This window comes from Balaenoptera acutorostrata, chromosome 9 (assembly GCF_949987535.1).
Source record: "Balaenoptera acutorostrata chromosome 9, mBalAcu1.1, whole genome shotgun sequence".
Taxonomy (NCBI): Eukaryota; Metazoa; Chordata; class Mammalia; order Artiodactyla; family Balaenopteridae; genus Balaenoptera; species Balaenoptera acutorostrata.
This window is the reverse complement of record NC_080072.1, coordinates 8,675,323-8,701,576: the sequence shown is the minus strand read 5'-3', so window position 1 is coordinate 8,701,576 and position 26,254 is coordinate 8,675,323. Positions and strand designations below refer to the sequence as shown.

The following is a 26,254-nucleotide window of genomic DNA, read 5'->3' as shown; positions in this document are numbered from 1 at the left end:
CGGTTGGCCTTCAGTTAAATTATTTCAAATGCTCTCTGTTCTGGTGTCTTAGAAAGTGTAATGAAAAAAAGGATATATAAAACCCTCCAAAAGTGACCCCCAACCTCTAATCTGATACCAAGTTCTGCATTTACTGTATGGTCAGTGTTAGGTGCTATGTAGGACTCTGATTTTCCAAACTTTTTAAACAATAGATCCCTTCTTTCAAATGAAATCATATGCAGAGTTATAATATTTAAAACAAAAATGAGATTTTTGTTAGGATAAATTTATAAGTGAGATTATACCATTTACCTTTTTTTTTTTTCTGTAAAGGTTTTATTATGCAGAGTAAGGAGGGAGGCTCAGTCCTTAGCAGCCACTTTCCTCTCCTCATAGTATCCAGAACACTGCCCAGCTCCTCCTGCAGGGCCACTCCTTGTAAGGAGTGAAGCCCCACGCCTCTCAGAGCTTGTCCCTCACTAACTTGCTTTGGTTGGTAAGGTGCCCTGCTGGCATCTGTGGGTCATCTTCCTTGCTCACGTTCTGGGTCACCTTGATGCCCATAGCCATGGGCTGCTGCAGAGCCATGGCTGCTAACCTTAGTGCCTGCAGCAGAAAGGCACTGTTTACTTTTTATAAAGACATTTCCTTACTGAAGACCATGGGCAGATTATTTAATTTTACTAAATTTTAATCCTTAAAATAGAGATAATAACGGTGCTTACATTATAATAATAGTGAGAGGGTTACATGTGAAAATGCAGGTAATGCAGGGCCTAGTATATAGTGAATATTCATTTAGCACCAAGTACAGGACCTGGCATATAGTAGGTACTGGATAATTATTTGTTAGTGAATGAATTGTTAATAATTATCAGTGAAAACATCGAGGCTTTTTTATAAACTCAAAAATTTGAAATGGCAGTTACGGATAGCTGTTATACTCTAGTAATTGAAGATTGTTGAACTTGGATAAAAGAGAGCTGAATTATTGTTGCTTTACAGAGCCTAGAAGTGTGACTTTAAACAATTACATTAATCACCTTTTGGGACCTCAGTTGTAAAGTGAGGATGTTGAAGTAGGTGATCATCAATATCATTTCAATAATATGATTCTCTGACTCTGGTATAGTCTAGCTTTCTTCATGAGTTGTTGTCAAAATTCTTAAAGGTAATCCTTTTGAATGATGAGGCATATAGAAATTAGGCAACAATCCAGAGTCTAATTCTGGCAAATACCTGCTTTAGTGTGACCTTAGACAACTGGCCAGATTGGTTTGGCATCTTCCTGTGTTAATATTGTGGTAGTTATTTTGCCCTGCTTCATAGTGCTGTAGTAAATAAAGTACTGTGTACTAATTATCAGTAAATCTCAACTGAGTTATTTCATCTAGTGTGGGAGGTAAAAAGGTATGGAAGTTTAGGATATTTGTCACTGACCAAATTCTGTGATTAGTAGATATTTTTAGATGATAATTAACGAAGACTAGTATAATTAGACCAAGAAGCTAAAAGGTCTTCCTTAAGGTTTCAGAATTGAAAACCTTTTAAAATTGTCTTCATGAATAAATCTTTTAAAATATAAACTATAGAAAAATATACCAGAGTCTAGTTCTAAGTAGTATATCTGAGTAGTCTTCCTTTCTAAAGTAAAACCAGTTCTGTAATTATGTCCTGCCTAAAGTTGTTGGGGAAAATAGGCAAAAGAAACAATGAAAAAATTAATGGTATTTTATTTTTCTTTTGCTGTTTTATGGTATATATGACAGTATATAACAAAGAACTAGAAATGACCTAGCAGTTTTGTTTCTAGGTATGTATTCTAAGTTAAAAAAAAAAAGCATTTATGTGCAAAAACAACTACAAATATGTTCTCTGTAGGGCTGTTTATGATAGTGGCAGATATCTCAGTATCTTAACAATTAGAGATTGTTTGAGTATCTTTTACTATATTTGTGCAGTCGAATACTGTATAGCCATTGGAATTGTTATAGGTTGGTGTTTCATTTTTTTTTTTTTAAGAAATGGAAAAATATAGAAAAGTACAAAAAGACATACACTTATATTTCTACATTTTAGAATTAACTCTATTAATTGTTAGTGATAATATTTGCTTCCAAACTAAAGGACCCTTTGATTACCACATGACCCACTCCTTCCCCTTGCCCAGAGGGTAACTACCGTCAGTGGAGCTGATAACATCCTTCCACTACATTTTAAATTTGTGCATGTGTGGTATTGTTTTGTACTTTTAAAGCTTTACTTATATTATTTTTGTTATGCAACTTGTTTCATTCAACATTAGGTTTTTGTAACTTTTCATGTTGAGATATGTATAATTCTATTTAACAGCTGTGTAGTAATCCATTTTATTACTATGTTATTTCCCTTTTAATTAAGATTTGGATTATTTTCCATTATTTACTATTATAGACAGTGCTGAAGTTAACATCCTTGTACTTGCCTGTTTTTACACACATGCACATATTTCTCTAAGGTCGTTGTGCCACTGCTTACAAGTTTCACTTCTGGGTATGTGCATTATTTTTCTAGTTACTGTCAATTTGCTGTCAAAGTTGAAGTTTCTTCTGTTATGTGAAAATATTCATAATTTATTAATAAAAATATTATTGAATATAGCAGAGTTTTTATTACATGATGAATGCTTAAAGTAGAAAAAAACAAGTTAGAAAACAAGGTTTTCAGAATAATACCTACTTTGGTATCATTAAAAGTGAATCTGTATACCTACACACAGTGATTCTGAAGTAAATTTTTAAAAACAAGGTCACGATGACTTTTCTTGCAATACGGCCAAGTAGGATTTCACTGGACCTGATCTTTCTGCATGTAACTATGTCCTCTAGATAAAATTGTTGGGGCAGTGAGGGAGACCTGAAAACACTGGAAAATGAGCAAACGCAGACAGAGTCTGAAAAAAGGCTGACACTTTCAGGAAGAGATAGCATGAAATTAATTTTCCATTTTTACTGCTTTTAGCCAGGGGAAGGCTGAAGTTGGCACCTGGCAGCTTGGTTTAAAACTTAATAGAAAACTTATCAGAGGACAGAATTCAGGTCAGCCACAGCCATTCGACCACTGAAAAGTGAGGGGAGGAGGAGTCCTGGAAAGGAGAGATCTAGAGAGTGACAGCCTAAAATTCTGAGTATAAGCTCTCTATATAAGCTTCTGTTTAATCCCTGAACCACAAAGATAAAAGAACTGAACTAAAATTTGAGGTATTGATTGCCCAGAGAGTTTGCAGTTTGGGTCTAGCCAAATTTAATTGCATGCTGAAACAGAAATATCGGTACTCTCCAGAGGAATATAACAGAGTCCAGAGGCTATACAGCATAATATTCACAATGTCCAAGATATAATCTATAACTACACAACATTTTTAAAACCAGGAAAATATAACTTAGTCTGAAGAAAAAAGACAGCCAACAGAAGCGAACTTCATATGTTAGAATTGAGAAACAGGTTTTAAGGCAGCTATTATAACTGATCAGTTGAAGTAAAGAAAAATATTCTTGCACTGAATGAAAACAAAGGAAATCTCAACTGAGAAATAGAAACAAAAAAGAGCAAAGTGGAATTCTGTAATACAGCAGCTAAAATTAAAATTCACTGAGTAGCCTTAACAGTAAAACAGAGATGATAGAAGAGTCAGTGAACTCGATGATAGACGAACAGAAAACTACCCAACCTGAAGAACAGAAAGAAAAAAATATTACCAAGCTTCAGGGACTTTTGGGACAATATTATAAGAGCTAACGTGTATAGTTGGAATCCCAGAAGAGAGGAAAGTGAGAGGCTGGAGAAGAACATATTTGAAGATAAAATGGCAGGAAAAAAACCCCTCAAATTTTATGAAAAACATATTTACTGATTAAAGAAGCTTAGCAAACACCTACTAGGATAAGGATGAAGAAAACCATACCTTGGTACATGTGTCAGAGGTTCCCAAGACCACTGTCAGGCTCAATGATTTGCTAGAAGGACTCCCAGGATTCAGAAGCTGTTATACTCACTGTATACAGCAAAAGGACACAGATTAGAATTGACAAAGGGGAAAGACACATGGGATAAAGTCCAGGAGGAACCAGGTGCAAGCTTCCAGGTGTCCAGTAGAGTCGCACAGAGCTAGCTGTCCTTAATTCTCCCATCAAGGACACATGACAGCATGTGCAAAGTGCTGCCAACTAGGGAAGCTCACCCAGTCCTGGGTGTTCAGGGTGGCACGCAGTACCCCCATGACTGACCTCAGCTACTCAGACCCCAGCCACCTAGAGCAAGAACAGGTGTTTGCCATAAATCATATTGTTCAGGTAGACTTAAGTGGTCATGCTGGTACAGCATGGCCCAAGGCCCCAGGTATGCAAAAACACTTACAGCCAGAATATGCCAAGGGCTCAGAGTTCATCTCCCAGGAGCCAGGCAAAGGCCAGTCCTGAAGACAGACCTTTCTTTGGCATGTTCAGGGTTTGAGCATTCCAGAACTGCCAAGTTAATCCTTTCCTTCCCAGTATGTCTTAGTCAAATTGCTGAAACGAAAGATAAGGAGAAAACTGACACATATAAAGGAATGACAGTTATAACTAGAGCTTACTTCTTACCACTAACCACAGATGCCAGAAGACAGTGAAATAACATCTTTCAAAGTGCCAAATGGGGAAAAAAGTCAACCAGGATCTCTGTTCAGCAAAAATGCCTTGCAAGAATGAAGGCAAAATAAAGACATTTTTAGGTAAAAGAAAACTAAGAGAATCTATCACTAGAAGACCTGTACTACGAGAAACAGTAAAAGAAGTTCTTCAGATTGAAGGGAATTGATACCAGATAGAAACTTAGACCTTCAGGAAAGAATGAAGAGCATTGAAAATGGTAAATAGCTGAGTAAATATAAAAGACTTATTTTTTTCCTCTTCTTTAATATATGTAAGACTGTTTAAAGGAGAAATTATAATGTGTGCAGAGATTATAATGTTTATTTCATATGACAGTTTATAACAAAAGACAAGAGTATGTGAATCTATATTATAGCAAGGGTTCCTACATTTTTTATGAAGTGGTACGATATTTTAAGTAGATTGAAAAGTCAAAGGTGTATGTCTCCCAATAGGTGGGAGACTTGGTGCAATCACTATGTTAGTGGACTGAAGACTACAATCAGAGTGACAGACTGCATAAAAATGCAAGACCTACTTATATGCTAACTATAAAAGATATGTATTAAATGTAAAGACACAAGTTGAAAGGAAATGGATGGAAAAAGGTATACCAAGAAATATATAAATGTATGCCATGCAAAAGTAAGCATAAGAAGACAAAGGGTATTACCAGAAGTAAAAAGTGACGTGTTATCATGATAAAAGATATCAAGATGTCTTGACAGTTATAAATGTATATGTGCCTAATAACAGCTTCAAAATAAATGAGGCAGGACTTCCCTGGTGGCGCAGTGGTTAAGAATCTGCCTGCCAATGCAGGGGACACGGGTTCGAGCCCTGGTCCGGGAAGATCCCACATGCCGCGGAGCAACTAAGCCCACGCGCCGCAACTACTGAGCCTGCGCTCTAGAGCCTGTGAGCCACAACTACTGAGCCCATGTGCCACAACTATTGAAGCCCATGCACCTAGAGCCTGTGCTCTGCAATAGGAAAAGCCACCTCCATGAAGGTGAAGGAAAAGCCACCTCCATGGGTGAAGCCCATGCACCACAGCGAAGAGTGGCCCCTGCTTGCCGCAACTAGAGAAAGCCTGTGCACAGCAATGAAGACCCAATGCAGCCAAAAATAAATAAATAAATAAAATAAAAAAATAAATGAAGCAAAAATTGACAGAATTAAAGGGAGGAATAGGGAGTTCTTTAATCATAATTACTGGTTTTAATACCTCTTTCTCAGCAATTGATAAACCAGCTACACAGAAACACAAAGATGTGAACAGCACAATCAACAACTTTGGCCTGCATGATACTTACAGAACACTGTGCCCTACAGCGGCATAATACACATTCTTTTCCAGATGCACAAGGTATACATTCACCAGTATAGACAATATGCTAGGCCATAAAACAACTCAGTAAATTTAAAAGATTAAGGTCATACAAAATACGTTCTCAGACCATAATGAAATAAAAACTTTAAACAATGAAAATAAGGATATCTAGGAAAATTCCCAAATATTTGGAAATTAAGCAAGTCACTTTTATATAAGCTATAGCTCAAAAGAAGAAATCATGAGAAAAAAAAATTTAATGTTTTAAACTGAATGACAGTGAAAATACAATATATCAAACTTGTGGAATGTAGTGCTGAAAGGGAAATTTATGGTTCTAAGTGCATGTATTAGAAAAGAAAAATATCTAAATTCAGTGATCTAAGGTTTCAACTTAAGCTGGAAAAAGCAAAGCACATCCAAAGGAAGTAGAAGGAAAGAAAGAATAAAGATAAGAGCAGAAATTAAAAGAATAAAAAACATTAACAAAGCCAAAATTTGGTTCCTGAAAAAGATTAACAAAATTGATTTCTTGACTGATTAAAAAAAAAGCAAATGCAGATTACCAATATTAAGCATGAAAAGGGGGTTATTTCAGATCCTACAGATATTAAAAGGACAATAGAATATTATGAACAACTTTATGCCAACTGAGATGAAACAAATTCCTTGAAAAATACAATTTACCAAAGCTAACACAATTTCTATTAAATCCATTATTAAAAATCTCACCAAAAAAAGTCGAGGCCCAGTGGTTTTACTGGGGAGTTTTTTCAAGCATTTAAGGAAAAAGGAGGAGAGAACACTTTCCAACTCATAGACTAGTATGTGTATATTAATACCAAAACTGGAGAAAGACACTACAAAGAAAATTATAGACTAGTATCCCTATGGAACATAATAAGATGAGAAATCCTTCACAAAATATTAGCAAATCAAAAAAAACAAGTTAGCAAATCAAATCCAGCACTCTGTCAGATACAGAAAAGGTATTTGAAAAAGCTCAACATCCTTTTCTGACAAAAATTTTCAGCAAACTAGGAATAGAAGGTAATCTCCTCAGTCTAATAAATGATATCTATTGAAAACTATAGCTGACATTATGCTTAATGCCAAAATATTGGACACTTTCCCGTAACATTGGATACAAGGCAAAGATGCTCACCCTCACCATTTGTATTCAACATCATACTGGAGGTCCTCCCCTTTGAATTAAGACAAAAAATAGAAATAAAAGGAATGACTATTGGAAAAGAAGTTGTTAAGCTGTCTTAATTTGCAAATTATGTGATTGTGTACATAGAAAATCCTAAGGAATCTATTGATACAAAGCAACTACTAAGACTAATAAGTGAATTTAATTTAGCAAGTTTACAAGATTTTAGGTTAATACACAAAACTCAGTTTCGTTTGTTATATACTAGCAACAAATAATCAGAAAATTAAAAAGTTTTAAAGTTCCATTTACAGTAGCACCAAAGCATAAAATAGGAATAAATTTAACCAAAAGGAAAAAATGTGTAAGACCTCTATACTGAAAATTACAGAACTGCAGAGAGAAGCTCAAGAATTGTCTAAGAAGAGAACCATGCTGTGTTCATGGATTGGAAACCTCGATATCGTAAAGAAGTCAGTCCTACCCAAATTCACCTATGGATTCAGTACAGTTCAAAGTCCTAGAAGAATTTTTCAATAGAAATTGACAAGCTCATTCTAAAATTTCTTTGGAAGTACACAGACCTAGCAAATCCAAAGCAATCTTGAAAAAGGACAAAATTGAGGGCTTGGAATAGTCCAAGACATTATAAAACTCCAGTAATAAAGACTGTGGAACTTGCAAAAGAGGCAAGAAGTAGATCAAAGAAACAGAGAATCCAGAAATAACACATTGCCAAAAATTTGGCAACTTAGCACAACTTTATTATCTCACAGTTTTCAAGGGTCAGGAGTCCAGGCACAGGTTAGCTGGATCCTCTGCTTAGGATCTCACCAGACTGAAATAAAGTGTGATTCTGAAATCACCAGGTGTGAACCAGGGTTGGGATCTCATCTGAGGCTCAGGGTTCTCTTCCAAGCTCACTGATTGTTGGTAGAATTCAGTTCCTGGAGGTTGAAGGACCGGATCCCTCTTTTCTAGCTTGCTGGCGGTGGGGCGGGGCTCGTGCTCAGCACCAGGAGGCTGCACTCAGATCCTGGTCTTGTGGCCCTCTCACAACACGGTAGCTTGCTTCTTCAAAGCTGTCAGGAGAATTTCTCTCTAGTCTGCTGCAGGATCTTATATAACTGAAACTTAACCACGAGAGTGACTATCCCATCATATTCACAGGGTCTGCTCACATTTGGGGGTAGGAGGAAGTATTATATAAGGCATGTACACTGAGGAGTAAGAGTCTTCGGGCCATCTTAGCATTCTGCCTACCACAATCCCTACTGCATATGATAGGCAGAAATGAACTTAAAATGGAACATTAAAAACTAAAATCATGAAACTTTTAGAAGAAAGCGTAGGAGAATATCTTCATGACTTGGAGGTAGACAAAGGTTTCTTAAGTCACAGAATGCACTAGCCATAAAATAAAGGATCGCTGAGTTAGACTTCATCAGAAGTAAAACTTGCTCATTAAAAGACACCACTAATAGGCAAGCCATTGACTAGGAGAAAGTATTTACAAAACATGTGTCTGATGAGGGACTAGTATCCAGGAAATATTTAAAACTACATTTCTACAATAAAAGTGCAGACAACACAATAAAAGAAATTGGGCAGAAAAGATTCTGGCACTTTACAAAAGATATACAAATAACCAATAATCCAATGAAAATGTGTTCAACTTCACAAGTCTTCACGTAATTAAAATAAAAATGTTATCACTACACATCCACTTGAATGGCTAAAATTAAAGACTGACAACAACTAACTCTCAAACTATTGGTAAGAATGCAAAATAGTACAGATATTTTGGAGAAAGGTTGGCCAGTTTCTTAAGAGAACTAAACATGCATGTGTCCCATGACCTAGCAACTCCACTGCAGAGAAATGAAAACATTCATACAAACACTCGTATATGTCCATAGCAGTTTTATTCATCACAGCTCAAAGCTATTCATCGATAAAGGAGTAGATAACCTGTGGTATAGCTAGTTATCTTTTGATACTTGCAACAAATACGGATGAATCTCAGAAATTATGAATAGTGGAAGCAGCAGTACAGAAAGGATTCATACTGCATGATTCCATTTATATGAAATCGTAGAACAAGCAAACTATTCTATGTAGGGAAAAGAACCAGAGCAGAGCAGTGGCTACTTCTTGGCGTGTTGGCTGGGAAAGAACATGAGAAAACTTTTTGGAGTGATGATAATGTTCTGTAGTTTGATAGCATTACATAGGTGTGTGCATGTGTCCAAACTCAGTGAATGTATTATATATTTCATCGTGTGTAAATCTTATATCAAAAGAAAAACAGTAAATATTGAACTTTGTTAATGATATGCAAGCTGAAGATGATTTCCTGATATTTGTTATTTACTTTGAAATATATTTTAAAAAATTGGGCTAGTGGGTGAGAGGAACAGATACATAAGTATAGTAAAACATTAATGATCATGGTGATGGTTACACAACAATGAATGTACTTAACGTCACTGAACTATATACTTAAAAATGGTTAAGATGGTAAATTTTATGTTACGTATATTTACCACAGTAAAAAAATTAAAGTAAGACATTGCTAGTATTGAATAAAAATCTAGGTAGTGATTATATGGGTGTTCACTCTAAACGATTTCCAATGTGCTATATGTTGGGAGGAAGTTAAATGTTGGGGGGAATAAGGCAGAGTGGAGAAAAGCTGTCCCAGTTACCGACCAGATTCCCATTTTTTCCATGAGGGAAACACTCAGTAGAGCTCCGAGGAAAATAGAATGAGATCTCAGAAGTCAAGGGTTTGTATATTACCTAATACTTCATTTTTAAATTTTCTTTTGCTTATTATTGGTAAAGATTTTAGAGACTATGAGCTGTTTTTAGAAGAAAATAATTTTATCACTTATTATGATAGTCTGAAACCATGTCACTTATCTGCATTAACAGACTGTCAAAGAAGCATACAAGTCCAAGTGTATTGTAACCATAGAAGTGTCATGTTACCAATAACAAGACTAGCATCGGAAGATTGAATTAGAAATAAATGTGTGCAAAGGGCATAAAATCACTTTTTAAGTTTGCGCTTTCACAGTTATTAGCAATTAACTAGTGTTTTGTTTAATTTTAGATTGGATCTGGTTATCTTCTGCAGACTTAAGTCTAGACTTTCTTAGTTGGAGAATTAAGTAGTTGTCAAACATGTGCAAATAACCAACTGTACCTAGAAGAAAAAAAAAGGATAGAAAACTAAAGCCAGAGTTTTGTGCCTTTATCCTTTCCATCATGATTCAGCACTGCATTTATTATCTTTAATCATATTCTTTAGATAACTTAGTTCTAAAGTTCACATTTTCAGATCCACCTAGTTATTCTGTTGGGCAAGGGTAGTTAAGGCCATTTTGTCTTCTGTGCTTTTTTTTTTTAAATAGGGAAATGATTTTTTTTTAAATTTATTTATTTATTTATTTTTGGCTGTGTGGGTCTTCGTTTCTGTGCGAGGGCTTTCTCTAGTTGTGGCAAGCGGGGGCCACTCTTCATCGCGATGCGCGGGCCTCTCACTATCGTGGCCTCTGTTGTTGCAGAGCACAGGCTCTAGACGCGCAGGCTCAGTAGTTGTGGCTCACGGGCCTAGTTGCTCCGCGGCATGTGGGATCTTCCCAGACCAGGGCTCGAACCCGTGTCCCCTGCATTGGCATGCAGACTCTCAACCACTGCGCCACCAGGGAAGCCCTGTGCTTTTAAAATCTGAAATTGAAAGCAAGTGGGGTTGTTAGGTTATTTTAATGAATGAAAAACTTTTTTCTTGACAGTCTTTGAGAAGAATTCTAGCTTGAAAGGGGTTCCTACAAATTTCTTTGGCCTGCTGCCAGGTGCATCCGTGGCCAAAGCATGTATGTTTGTCTTTGACAGTGACAGTTTTGTATTCTGTCAGTGATCCTTCTGTGCCATTTTGAGCGGAGTGTCTTTGGTAAGCATAAATCTGTAGTAGAGCAGACTATTAACCCATTTCAGCAGCCACAGAATTTGGATCTGAGTTTATAAACACGTTATCCACAATGTCTTTTGCAACTCAAAAAGTGGCTTCACTTATGAGCTATTAATGCAAAAGTGACCAAAGAAAAGAATTAATCAATGTGAAAATGTCTGCATACTTTTCTTTACATCAGTAATTATTCATATAAAAAACTGAACTGCCCATTTCCATTTGCCCTTTTATTACTGAACAGTTTCCCTTTTGTGGTCATAAATCCTTTTTTTTTTTTTTTTCTTTTAGCTCTTTCAGTTACATTTAAATCTTAGAGATATATATTTACAAATTTTGAAAAATTAGTGCACAGAAGATAGAACATGTTGTATGGATCTTTAGTTGGTGATTTATTCTTGAAAATGAAAAAGCTGATAGACTACTAAACCTTGAAATTTCTTGCACATTTATTCCTTTTCAGAATAAGCATTTGAGCAGCCTTTCTTTTCTTCCTTTGAGGTGTATACTTGGGAGAGTAAAGTTTGAGAATGGCTTTGGGAATGGTTGAAGTTGTCATGAAACCAAGAGATTTCCCCCAATTTAGGAATGAAAGTCAATGGTGCTGCTGTTCTTTGAATTGGCAGGAACCAATTTTTTCCCCTCTGCCTTGAGATTACCTTTGGATGTGTTAGTGCCCTCTTTTGGTGTAAGGATGGTACTGCATCTTTAAATAATACGGGCAAGAGATAGACATCCTTAAAAGTTTTTAAAATAAAAAGTATGCTCACATTATAGAAGATTTGGAAAATAAAAGGAAGGAATGAATCAGTCATAATTCTACCAGCAATATAGACACTCTTGGTGAATACATACATTCATTGTCAGATGCTTTATCTGCCATTAGCAAAATAATTAAGGTAACTGAGAAATTATTGACTTTACTTATATAAACTTATACAAAAAAGCTGTATTATATATTGATGGATTCTAAGAAATACTTAGTACAGCACAATACTTTAAACATATTGAAACATAACTAGAAAAAAGGGTCTTTCAAATGAAAATAAATTTTAGGTCATGTGATAATAATGATCAAGTTATAACTGGAAAGTAAGGAAAACACTGACTTTGCACTTCTGAGAACTTTTGGCTTTCATTTTTTTCCAGTACCCATTGAACTAGCTTGGGTCAGTACTCAGGACTTTGGAAGAGGCTAGCCAAAGCTTAATTCTGTCTGTCAGGTAGTGTACTAGAGTGGCAGTTTGTTAGCCCACTGGCTCTCAATTAAGATATTCTTTTCCTGTGGATAGGTTCAAGGAGGTAGACTTTGTCAGGCCACGGTGTTTGGATGTGGAGGGTGAGGGAGAAGGAGTGGTGAGCCCTGTTTCCATAACTCTGTCTTGGGTTACTGCATGGAGGGTAGAATAAATGGGGTTTGAGGTGTTAGCTTTAGGTTTCCACCTCTATGTTGAAACCTCCTGAATCTGTGCTGGTCCAGCCTGCCCTGTAGGCCCACCTGTCGTATTGCATTTACCTCCTGGCCCTCTGCCGCCCTTTGACCTTTCACAGGCCTTTCTCTTTATTTAATCATAGTGCTGACAGTGCAACTTCTTTTTCATTGGAAATTTTATGTGGAAGCTTGGTATGTAAAATAGATGAAAGGAGCTGATTTGGTTGAAAGGGTCCCTAGTAATCCTCCAATCTTAATTTCTTAGTATCATAGCAACAAAGAGGAAAGGAAAAAAACTTTACTTCTCTGTAGCAGATTTTAACTTTAGTTCTTCAATTTTCCATTTTAATCGTAGCAGGAATTGACAGTCAATGAATAATAATAATAGCTAACATTTGTATTACTACCTAATCAATAGTGTTCTGAGCACTTCTACAGATTAACCCATTTAATGCAGGCAACATCCCTAAAAACCAGATACTGTATGATTCCATTTTGCAAATGAGGAACCCAAGGCACAGAGAGGTTAAGTGTCTTGCTCAGAATCACACAGCTAGTAAATGGAAGAGGATGCAAACCCAGGCAGTCTGGAGCAGAGTTTGTTCTTCGCCGTACTGACTCTAAAGCTGGGGATAAAGCGTGTCACCAAGTCGGGATCTGGAGCCAAGTGGAAGCCAGGAGGCATGAAGGGGCTCCAAAGAGAAAACTGGAATAATCCCTAAAGTAAACATCGCTTAATTCACAATTGTACCTAAAGCTGGATCTAACTAATGCCTTTCATAATCATCTCTGATGTTGCCTTAGTATCCAGGACCATAGGTTGCTCATCTCTGACACAGTAACCAGATTTCTAGAGTAAAGTTTTCTTTGTTAGTAATTTTTAAGTAAGATTTAATCTTTGTAAGTATGTGTACGTTTGTTGTTTATAAATAGTACTTCTGAGTCGTTTAAGGGGTTGGGAAACTGTTCTGTTATTTATCAGACATTTATAGACGATACAGAGCTAAGCTTGGGCTGGTTAGATTATCATGAAGTCTGAATTCATAGTAAAAGACTTGAAATTAAAAAGGTTTTACTGTACATTATTCTTCCTTTTCCTCTGATTCTGTCTCATGCATAATTGTTAAGTTTTTAATTTGTTAGGATAACCACTTGAAGACCAAAAATGATATATATTACCTTGTGGTCATTTACGTTTTTTTTAAAAAACAACTTTATTGAGGTATAATTGCTATGCAGTAAATTGCATATATTTAAAATATACAATTTGATAAGTTTTGACATATGTATACACCCATGAAACTATCACCACAATCAAGATGAACATCTCCATCACACAAAAATTTCATTGCTCCCTTTTTTAATCTCTCCCTCCTGTCAGACAACCGCTGATCTGCCTGCTGTCACTAGATTGGTTTGCATTTTCTAGAATCTTATATATATGGAATCATAAAGTATGTGTACTGTTTTTTTAATCTGGCTTCTTTAACTCAACCTAATTTTTTTTGAGATTCATCCATGTTGATGAGTGTATTACTGAGTAGTTTTCCATTGGATATACCATTTGTTGACAGACATTTGGGTTATTTTCCGTTTTTGCTGAATTTTTGAATTTTCAGTTTTGCTTATTTATTTTACAAATAAAGCTGCTATGAACATTCATGTCTTTATATGGACACAATGTATTCTTTTCTCGGGTAAATACAAGTGAAATGGCTGGATCATAGGATAGTCTTATTTAACTTTGTAAGAAACTGCCAAATTTTTTTCCAAAGTGGTTTGCATTATTTTATATTCCAGCCAGCCATGTATGAGAGTTGCGGTTCTTCCATGTCCTCACCAACATTTGGTATGGTCAGTCTTTTAACACTAGACATTGTGCCAGGTACATAGTAGGCGCTCATTGTGGTTTTAATTTGCATTTCCCTAATGACTAATGGTGGTAAGCATCTATTCATGTGTTTACTTGCTATCCATATATCTTCTTTGATGAAAAGTCTGTTCAAATTTTGACTAGTTTTTATTGTGTTTTTGAGAACGGGTGTGTGTGTATGTTTATACACATTCTGGATACAAGTTGTTTATCAGATACATTCTTTGCAAATACTTTCTCCAGTCTGTGGCTTATCTTTTTATTCTTTTAACAATGTCCTTCAAAAAGAGCAGAAGTTTTTAATTTTGATGAAATACAGTTTTTCAGTTTTTTCTGTTATGTATCAAATGTTCATTGTTGTATATAAGAAATTTTTCCCAATTCCAAGGTCACAGAGATTTTTGTTTGTTTTCGTCTAGTAGTTATATAGTACTAGGTTTACATTTAAGTCTGTGATTCTTGTGTGTTAATTTTTACATGTCATGTGAGGTATTGATAAAAGTTTGGGGATTTTTGCATATGTATATTCTGTTGTTCTGGCACCATTTGTTGAAGACTCTCATTTCTCCCCTGAATTGACTTTGCAACTTTGTCAGAAAATAGTTTGTCCATATATGCGTGGGCCTGTTTGTGGACTTTGTATACAGTGTCATTGCTCTGTTGCCTGTCTTTAAGCCAATACTACACCATCTTGATAATGGTAGCTTTATATTACCCTTGAAATCAGACAGTGTTAGTCCTTCAACTTTGTTCTTCTTCACAGTTGTTTTGGCTCTTCTAGGTCCTTCGTATTTCCATAGGAATTTTAAAATCAGTTTGTCTATTTCTATTTTTAAAAGCCTACTGGAATTACTTAGAATTATAGATAAATTAACACCTTAGCAATTTTGAGTCTTTTAACCCCTGAAAACAATATAGCTTTCCATTAATTTAGGTCTTCATCTGTTTCTCTTAGCAGTATTTTATAGATTTCAGTGTACAGGTCTTACACATCTTTTGTTAGATTTATGCCTAAGTATTTCGTATTTTCATGCTATTTTAAATGGTGTTTTTAGCTCAGTTTCCTATTGGTTAATACTAATATATGGAAATATAGTTAATTTTGTGTCCTGCAACCTTGCTAAAACTTATTACCTTTTTTGTAGATTCTGTCAGATTTTCTACATAGGCAGTCAAGCCATCTGTGAATAATGACAGTTTTACTTCTTCCTTTCCAATTTGATGCCTTTTAATTTATTTTTCTTGATTTACTGCACTGGCTAAAACCTCTAATACAGTGTTCAACAGAAGTAGTAAGAGAGAATATCCTTGCCTTCTTTTATTAAATATGATGTTAGCTCTACGTTTCTTGTAGATACCTTTATCAAGTTGAGGAGATTACCTTCTATCACCTAGTTTGCGGAGAGGTTTTATCGAAAGGGATATTGGATTTTGTTTTTCCGTATGTTTTGAGATGATCATATGGTTCTTCTTCTTTAGTTTGTTGATATGATGAATTATATTGACTGATTTATGAATGCTAAACCAGTCTTGCATTTTTGCAAAAAAAACACTTGGTCATGATATACTCTTTTTACATATTGTTGGGTTGCATTTGCTAAATTTTTGTTAAGAACTTTTGCATCTATGTCCATGAGCAATATTGGTCTATAGCTTTCTTTTCCTGTAATGTCTTCATCTAGTTTTGGAATCAGGGTAATGCTGGCCTTATAAAATGTGTTGGTAAACATTACCTTCTCTTCATTTTCATGGAAGAATTGTGTAGAATTGCTATTATTTCTTGTTCAGTGTTTGGCAGAATTCCCCAGTGATGTAGAATTCCCCTGGAGTTTTCTGAATGGGAAGTATTTTATCTATAAGTTTTGTTTCTGTAATAGATACGGGACTATTCAGTTTATCTATTTCTTGAGTGAGCTTTGATAGTCTGTGTCCTCTTCATCTAACATGTCTAGTTTATTGGCATAACATTGATCATAATATTTCCTTATCCTTTTAATGTCTTTAGAATCTGTAGTGATGTCACCTCTCTGATTCCTGATATTGGCAATTTGTGTATTCATGCACTTTTTTTTGATCAGTCTAGCTAGAGTTTTATCTATTTTATTGATATTCTCAAAGAACCAACTTTGGTTTCACTGATTTTTCTCTGTTGTTTTTCTGTTATCCGTTCATTGAGATCTGCTCTGGTTTTTACTCTTTCCTTCCTTCTGTTTACTTGGCGTTCAAGTTGTTCTTTCTCTAGTTTTTTAAGGTTGAAACTGAGATCACTGATTTCTCATCTTCTTTTCTAATATAGGCACTTGGCTGGATCCCACTGATTTTGATTTTCATTCAGTTCAGAATACTCAGTAATTTCCCTGTTGATTTTTTTCTTTGGTCTGTGAGTTGTTTAGAAGCATATTTAGTTTATACAAAGTTTATTATTGGTTTTCCCAGTATCTTTCTGTTATTGTTTCTAATGTAATTACATTATAGTCAGAAAACATGAAAGCATCTGGAATCCTTTTCAAGACCCAGAATTTAGTTTATCTTGGTAAATGTTCCACATGTATTTGAAAAGAATGTATATTCTGCTGTTATTGTGTGGAGTGTTCTTTCAAATGTCAAGAAGGTCAAATTGGTTAATAGCGTTCAAGTCTTATATTCTTATTGATTTTCTGTCTACTTATTCTGCCAGTTATTGAGAGAGGTGTTGAAATCCCTGGCTATAATTGCAGGTTTGTCTGTTTGTTTTCTTAACACCTTTATTGAGATATAATTCACATACTATACAATTCATCCATTAAAGTGTACAGCTAAATGGTTTTCTGCCGTCACCACTATCCAATTTTAGAACATTTTAGTCCCCCCACAAAAAAGAAACCCCATACCTGTTAGCAATCACTCCCCATTTCCCATCACCACCACCACAGCCCTAAACAACCACTCATCTACTTTCTCTCTCTACAGATTTTTTTTTCTTTTTTATTTATGGCTGTGTTGGGTTTTCGTTTCTGTGCAAGGGCTTTCTCTAGTTGCGGCAAGTGGGGGCCACTCTTCATCGCGGTGCGCGGGCCTCTCACTATCGCGGCCTCTCTTGTTGTGGAGAACAGGCTCCAGACGCGCAGGCTCAGTAGTTGTGGCACACGGGCCTTGTTGCTCCGCGGCATGTGGGATCTTCCCAGACCAGGGCTTGAACCCGTGTCCCCTGCATTGGCAGGCAGATTCTCAACCACTGCACCACCAGGGGAGCCCTCTACAGATTTGCATATTTTAGATGTTTTATATAAATGGAATCTTACAATATGTGGTCTTTTGTAATCAGCGTCTCACACTTGGCCTAATGCTTTCACGTTTTGTCTGTGTTGTAATATGTAGCATCAGAACTTTATTCCTTTTTATTGACAAATAACTATTGCATTGTATGGATATACTACATTTTATTTGTCCATTCATCAGTTAATGGATGTTTGGATTGTTTCCACTTTTTCCCTGTTGTGAATAACGCTTCTGTGAACATGGGCGTACACAGATTTTTGTGTTGTATGTTTTTATTTCTCTTGGCCATTTGCTTAAGAGTGGAACTCCTGGGTCATATAATAACTCTATGTTTAACTTTTGAGGAACTGCTAAATTGTTTTCCAAAGCGGTTGCACCATTTTTCATTCCCACTAGGAATGCATGAGGTTTCTAATTTCTCCACATCCTTGCCAATATTTGTTATTGTACTTTTTATTATAGCCATTCTAGTGGGTTCACCGTGGTTTTGATTTGCATTTCCCTAATGACTAATGATGTTAAGCCTCTTTTTATGTGCTTATTGGCCATTTGTATATCTTTGGAGAAATGTCTATTTGGATCCTTTCTCTCTTTTTTTTTAACATCTTTATTGGAGTATAATTGCTTTACATTGTTGTGTTTGTTTCTGCTATATGTATACTTATATCCCCATATCCCCTCCCTCTTGTGTCTTCTCATTTTTATTATGTTTTTTATTTTTTTCATTCAGACTGTTCTTTTTATTATTGAGTTATAATTCTTTATTCTTATATATATTTTGGACACAAATACCTTATCAGATAAGTAATTTGCAAATACATTCTCTCATTCTATGAGGTTTCTTGTCATTTTCTTGGTACTACTTATAGCACAAAGGTTTTTAATTTTGATATAGTCCAATTTATTTTTTCTTTTGTCATTTGTGCTTTTGGTATCATATCTGAGGAACCATTGCCTAATCCAAGATCAGAAAGATGTGCTCCTGTGTTTTCTTCTAAGAGTTTTAAGACACTTTCTCAATTTTCTGAAACAACCATTTCATATCTTTTTCTCTCTCCATAAACCGTCTTCACCCCCCTGCCCTCTTCCAGCTGATGACCTCAGCTCCCTTTTGTTGAGAAAATAAAAACATTCAGACAGGAGTCCCTCCTCTTCCATTCTTCAGATCCGTGAATGGGCCTGTGTCTGTGTCTCTTCATCCTCTTCACTACGTTACCCTAACAAGGATCAGTCCCTTCACCTGGGCTCTGGATCTCCATCCCTCCTTTCTCGGGGACTTCACTGCCTATCTTCAGTCTCCCTTTGCTTGTGACTGCATAGAAGCGTGCTTTAGTGTTTCCCATCTGTTAAGCCATCCCTTGGCTCTGAATGTCTCTACTCCCCTTCACAGCCAAACTTCTTAGGCATTTTCTTTCACACCGCCTGCGTGTCTCACCACTGATTCCTCTTCAGCCCCCACCAGCTGTTCACTGAACAGCTTTGATCAGATCACCAACTATCTCCATATTGCTAAGTCCATGATCACTTTTTTCCTTATTCAACCTCAGCAGAATTGGCCCGTTTCCACAAAGCACTCCTTTCTCAGCTTCTATGATGCCATACTCTCCTAGTTACCCCCTGCTTCCTTGGTTATTTCCTCTGTTTCCTTTCTCTAGTTCTTCTACTTTTATTCAGCTACTAAATATTGGAGTACCTCAGAATTAAGACTGAGCCTTCTTCCCTATCAGTACTACATAACCTCTTCCTCTTCCATTTCTGTGACTTCCTTTTTTTTTTTTTTTTTTTTGGCGTAGTCGGCAGTCTATGACTCTTAATATTATTTGTGTGCTGATGATTGCCAAATGTGTATCTCCAGCTCAGACTTGTCCTGTTTGCTCCCCACTGGTAGATCTAACCACCTTCTTTATGGATGTCTCTAGACATCCATCCCAAAACTAACATGGCCTATACTCTGCTCTTTCTCATCTCAGTAAATGACACCACATCCATCCATTTGCGCAGGCCCCAAAACTAGGTCTCATCCATATTTCTTTCCCCCATCACCTCCCATATCCAGTTCATCACCAAGTTCTGTCTGTTCTGCCTCCAAAATATAGCCTGTCCACTCTGCTCTATCCTGACCTAATCTAAATGACAATCATTTCTTATTTGAAGCCCTGTGTTAGCCTCCTAGGGAGTCTCTCTGTCTGTACTCCTGCCCCATCCCAATCCATTTTCTATACAGCAGTAAAAGTGTTCCTCTTTTTAAAATATATCATGTTGGGACTTCCCTGGTGGCGCAGTGGTTAAGAATCCGCCTGCCAATGCAGGGGGCATGGGTTCGAGCCCTGGTCTGGGAAGATCCCACATGCCGTGGAGCAACTAAGCCCCTGCGCCACAACTACTGAGCCTGTGCTCTAGAGCCCTCGAGCCACAACTGCTGAGCCCGCGCGCCTAGAGCCCGAGCCCGTGCTCCACAGCAAGAGAAGCCACCACAGTGAGAAGCCCACGCACCACAAGGAAGAGTAGCCCCCGCTCGCCGCAACTAGAGAAGGTCCGTGTGCAGCAACGAAGACCCAGTGCAGCCAAAAATAAATAAATTTTAAAAATATATATATATATATCATGTTATTCCCCTGCTTGGCATTCTTTAGTGACTTCCCATTTCCCCTGAGGTAAAAAGTCCAAGCTCCTTACTTTGCTCTGTGAAAATACTCCATGATCTAGTCCCTGCCAGTCTCTCCAGCCTTATTTCACGCCGCTCTCCCCTTCACTCACTACATACCATCTACACTGGCCTTCTGCCCTCGCCTAAGGAAGGCCAAAGCCCACCACCACCATCCCCAAGAGCCTGTGCACATGAATCTTCTAGCCTAGAATACCCTTCCCCTGGCTTTTTGCATGGCCTGCTTCTTATCCTTCATGTCTCACCTTTAGTGTCAACTCCGCAGAGAGGCTTTTCCTGACCACTCTACCTACAGTAGTGCATGTGTGCACACACATTACTCTCATCATAGCACAATGGGTTTATATTCTTACCAGCCTCGGTTACAAGTGACATGTATCTTGTTTGTTATTCATTGCTTCTCTTCCCCACTGGAATGTGAGTAAGGACCTTGTTTGCTTTGTTTACTGTTGTGTTGTATTCCCAGTTCCTAGCACTTGCCTGGCACGTGGTAGGCACTAAATTAAAGCTTACTGAAAGAGAGAAGGATGGGAAAGGAAGGAAAGAAAACACATTAAAAATAAGGAATTTCCTGTTTTAAAAAGTCTTACACTGACGTAGTAAGAACAGGTGAATAAAAGTAGAAGAGAAAAAGAACATTTCATGGAATCGAACCATTGCAACCTCTTGCTGGTTTCCTGGTTATGAAATAAACACTAAGTCTAGTGGCTTCACATTTTAAACTTTTGGCATCTGTCTCCTTTCTTGCTTTTCCTACGTGTGTTTCATCCTCCTAACTCTCCCTCAAGGATCAGAGAGGAAAATGGTTGCAGACTATGCCTGTTTCCTTTCTTTGATATTGTGTACTCAGAATCCTTGGTCCACTGTACTTGGTAGGAGTTAGGTGCAGAAACTTGACTACATTGAGAGGGATTATCAGAAAACAAAGTTGTGATTATGCCATCTCTTGGTCATTAGCTTAGTTTAGCTTATATTTAAGTATTCAACAACAGCTCTGAAGAGCCTGCTATGAGTAAATAAAGTGACAAGTGCTCTGAAGAAAAATAAGGCAGAATGAGGTGATAGAGAGTGATGAAAGGAGAGGATGTGAGACAGGGTGGGCAGTCTCTGAGGCGGTATCCCATGCACCAGGACCTGAATGGGGTAAAGGAGCAAATTGTGGGAAGTTGTGGACAAAGAGCATCCCAGAGGTTTGTTGTACTGAACCATCTTTTCCTAGCTTTCCCTCTGTTAGCCCCCTTCTAATCAGTGTGTTCCTGCTTCTAGCCCAGACCACAATTCTACCGTTGTTTTTAAGGCTGAGCCCAGGGCCTTCCATACTGTTACGCAGTTTGTATACTGCACACCTATAGGGGGCAGCAGTCACATGTGTTATCATTGTAGGTTTGACTGTTTCGTCACAATTTTCCAGCAGATGGCAGTAAAGTTCACGAGGAAGGGTGGCTTTTTCTAATTTGCACAAAGGTAGATTTGCATTTAGGCTAACGTTTTTATGCCTTTTTCCTTCTCTAATACGTTAAGGTCTTTTTCTCTCTAGGCCCAACCTTATCCTCTAAGCTTTTCTCTTTCTGTCCTTCTTTCAAATATTTCAAACTTAAAGAATTGTAAGCATAGTACAAAAAACTCCCATATAACCTTTGCTCTAGTTCACCAATTGTTAACATTTGACCACTTTTGCTTTATCACTCCCTCCTTCTCTCTATAGAACATGTTTTTTCCTGAACCATTTAAGAAGTGCTTGCAAACGTCCTTCCCCTTTACCCCTAAATATTTTGGAGTATGTTTCCTTCAAACAGAAATTGTTTGGAGTTGTTTTGCGTAGCCACAGTATATTTATTGAATTTAGGAAATTCAACATTGATACAGTACTTTTATCAATTATATAGTGTACATTCAATTTTTTTCACTTGTCCCAGCGATGATCTTTATAGCTGTTTTCACCCGCTTATCCAGTCTGTGATCACACTTTGCATTTATGTGTTGTCAAGTCTCTTTACTCTCCTTTAATCTGAAATGAAAAAGTTCTTCAGCTTTTTCTTGTCTTTCATACCACTGATATTTTTGAAGAATACTGGTCAATTGTTCTGTAGACTTTTCTCAAACTGGTTTTATCTGGTGCTTTCTCATTAGATTCAGGTATGCTTTGGCAAGAATACCATTGAAGTGATGTGCTGTTCTCAGTGCATTACATCAGGAGGCACATGGTATCTGTTGGTCCATTACTAAGCATTCTGTGTTGAAACGGTTCTTGTAGTCGTATGAACTGTGACATACATATATGGATTATAGTTAAAATTTGAGTGTTTACCATGTGTTGTGTACGGTGCTAATAAGTGTTCTGCATACGTTAGCTTTATATGTTCCCTAAAACAGCTCTAAGAAATAGATGTCACTTTCTTCATTTTATAAATGAGAAAACAAAGGTTTAGAAGGGTTAATTAAGGTAACATGGCTAAAAATTACCAGAACTCAAACTCCTGTCTCTCCAATTCCAAAGTCCTTACTCTTCTTTAAAAGGAAAGAGTAGCACAGAAGAAACTTGCATAGGGCTATTAGTGTTGAAGTTAGACTTCATGGATTGAAATTCAAATGTTGTGTCGTTGCTAGATTGGAGGTAATTGCTAGCCCTCACACTCGGAGTTTTTGAGGTGTCTTTAAGGAGAGGAAGTTAGCTTTTTCCAGTTTGGATTTCCCAACCATAAGACCCACTTGCCTGAGACAGTCTTGGTTTATACCTATTTCCTAACAGTTATTAATAGTGTCCCCATTCATTTTCAAAAGTATCATCGTTTAGTAATTATATGGTCCCCTACCCATAATCCTTCCTTGAGTTCTCTTCAGATGAACATAGAGACTGGTGTTTCATTGTAACCAACACTAACAGAACTTGGTATGTTTTTATAAGCATGGTTTGCTTAATTTAGTCAACAGTTAGCAAGATTTTCCCACAGTTGCTCTACTGAAACATTTAAAGTAAATGATATTTTACCCCATCGTACTTCAGTAGCCATGACTAAAAAATCCGTTTCTAAGTTTCTGTAAACCTATCCAGAAACCAGAGGTACCTTTGGCAGTGTGAATCATCACCCCTGATGTAATTTGATTTCCATTTATCACTGTCTTAAGGAGGGGGTGCACCTGTGATTGCATGCTAGTGTAATGCTTCTCCAGTGTGCAGGACGCAGCCAGGGAGAACAGTCCCGGCCTTGTGGCTCATGGGTGTTCATATAACTTATGTTCCGTTTTCTTTTGGCAGTGCACGACTTAATTTTCTGGCGAGATGTGAAGAAGACTGGGTTTGTCTTTGGCACCACACTGATCATGCTGCTCTCCCTGGCAGCTTTCAGTGTCATCAGTGTGGTTTCTTACCTCATCCTGGCTCTTCTGTCTGTCACCATCAGCTTCAGGGTCTACAAGTCTGTCATCCAAGCTGTACAGAAGTCAGAAGAAGGCCATCCGTTCAAGTGAGTTGAAGTATCACAAGTAACACTCTACAATTTAGGGAAGGGATTCACTGAGGCTGGTCAGATCTAAATCAGACCTGATTAAAAATTAAGAATTATAGGGCCTAACGCAGCCGATCAGTGGCATGAAACATCAACTTGAGACCGCCTTATGAAGTGAACAAGTTGGGAGCCAGGAACCTTTTAACCAACTAGAGGCTCACCAAAAAGGACTGTCTGAATTCCTGAGCAGGGTCAGTAGGGAAAGCAGAGCATCTAGGACAGCACTCAGATGGGGTCCCAAGTACATGTTTAAGCCGCCACATAGTTAACTCTTAAAACAGCCTTGAAATCTTGGTGTTGAGGCTGCATTCTTGGAGATACCAGAACTCAGTGTGTTTACTCTTGGTTTTATTACTGATTTCCTTCCTATCTCTCCTTTAGTTTCCTTAATACCAGGGGCAGGTCTTGATTAAGTCAGTAGGTCATGCATTTCTAGAATCCAGTTGCTAACCTTTCCTGCTGTGCTATGACTTTAACAAATGTTTTCCTCACGCTTTTCCTCTTGAAAGTCTTAGGCCATAAAAACTTTAACATCAGCAAATGACAGGTTTTTTTTTGTTTGTTTGTTTTTAATTTACTTTCAAAATGACAGTTTTTTAAAACCCCTTCTCATGGATAAAGAAACACTTCTATGATCTCTCAGAACTGTGACAGAATAGGTGTCTGGCTGCAGCTCTGGTCCTTGTATTTTCTCCTGGTGAAAATAGAAGCAATAATTTAAACTATATATGACATTAAAAAAGTTATTTGCAAATTAGTTTTAACAAATCAATAGTTGTTGGTTGGTTGGGTGGATAAATTTTACTGTTTTGCCACAAGTTCCAATGTGTTAGCAGGGGTTTTTTTCCCTTTTGCGTGACACTGCTATGGATTTATAAAATGTGTTTTGCTAAGTTGTATTAATTACAGCATCTAATTTTTATAACTTTTCTATTTGGTAAATATTTTCTTAATAAATAGGAAAGAAAAACATGTCTGTTACTCTTCTGTTTTTCCCACAAGACTATCGGCTCTTTAAGGCAAAAGCAGTTTTATCTTTCCTGATATCCCTACACCTAGCAGAGGGTCTGGTGCTCAGTAGGCGCTCAGCACGTACTGAGCGAATGAACAGATTATGAGCAGATGGTTATATCTCAATTCTGTAATGCGTCTGGGGACAGAACCCAGGTCTTTTTGGTTTTTTAACAAATATTTTATAACGCCTCCTTTATCATTTTGAAATGAAATTCATAGATAATATACCATATAGTATAATGTTATATAATATACCATATAATATACCATTATAACAACATTTTAAAAATTGATCATTATTATAAAGAGTGATAAATAGAGAGCCATTGACAATAAAATAATATGTATTCCAGTCAATATTTAATTGCTTGGACATAACTACACCAAAAAAAAGCCCCATAATAAAGACTTGCACATACATGTATAATCTCCCTTACAGGTGTGATTTTCTAAAATGATGGAAAAAAATCTTAGTAAGGTTTTAGCATAAACAAAATACAGTTTTAGACAATTCAGGATATGTTAAAACTGTGGGAAAAAATACTTTGCTTTTATATGTTCTGGGCTCTTGATAATTATAAATAGGTTCACCTTCATGAATATCCTATGAGGCAGTAAAAGTTATGCAGGACATAGGGCAGTTCTTTTTTGTGCATGACACTCCCACACTGCAGACATCTGGCAGCTTTGTCTCTGCCCACTAAATGACAGCGGTGCCCCCACCCCACCCCATGGCAGCAAAAAATGCCTTTGCAGATTGTTAAAACACACCCCTGGGGGAATTTCACACTCTAAAGAACTTCTGTGCTAACAGAAAGAGATCTTCTCCTGCCATGTCAAATGTGTGACTGTTGTTTCTTCTTCTGGAAGAGCCTACCTGGATGTAGACATCACTCTGTCCTCAGAAGCTTTCCATAATTACGTGAACGCTGCCATGGTGCACATCAACAGGGCCCTGAAACTCATTATTCGTCTCTTTCTGGTGGAAGATCTAGTTGACTCCTTGAAGGTTAGTTGCCTCTACAGCTTTTGGTGGTGAGGCTGAGGAAAACCAGGGACTAGGTTGTAATTCAGAGGAAAAGCAGTTAATAGGGTTTTATCAGACAAAAGCAAATGTATGCTTTTCTCAATCAACCTGTAAAAATGGGGATAGGAGTTAGTAAAGGAGGTACCTCTGCGCCTGGAGAACTAACATCAGAACAAGGCTAATGTATTGATAATTGACAGAAATGCAGTTACAGTCTGTTTGGGGGCCTGAGAGAACTATAGAATTCTCTTATGCACCCTCAAATGTATAGTACAAATGAGGTAACCTTCATTTTGAAATTATTTATGGCATACATCACTAAATTTATGCAGACTCAGTTAGCTAGAGAAGAATGGCATCAACTA

The 26,254-nt window shown here is 37.1% G+C and overlaps 1 protein-coding gene across 6 annotated transcripts in view; it reads left to right on the top strand.

Moving 5' to 3' along the window:
* RTN3 (reticulon 3) overlaps positions 1 to 26,254 on the top strand; it is a 56,101-nt gene that overhangs the window by 23,286 nt on the left and 6,561 nt on the right. For all 6 annotated transcript variants that reach the window (XM_028164553.2, XM_007174358.3, XM_057552389.1 and 3 more), the window contains 2 exons: positions 23,599 to 23,806; positions 25,733 to 25,871. In XM_028164553.2, coding sequence (XP_028020354.2) covers positions 23,599 to 23,806; positions 25,733 to 25,871 — 347 coding nt within the window. The remainder of the gene's footprint in view (positions 1 to 23,598; positions 23,807 to 25,732; positions 25,872 to 26,254) is intronic.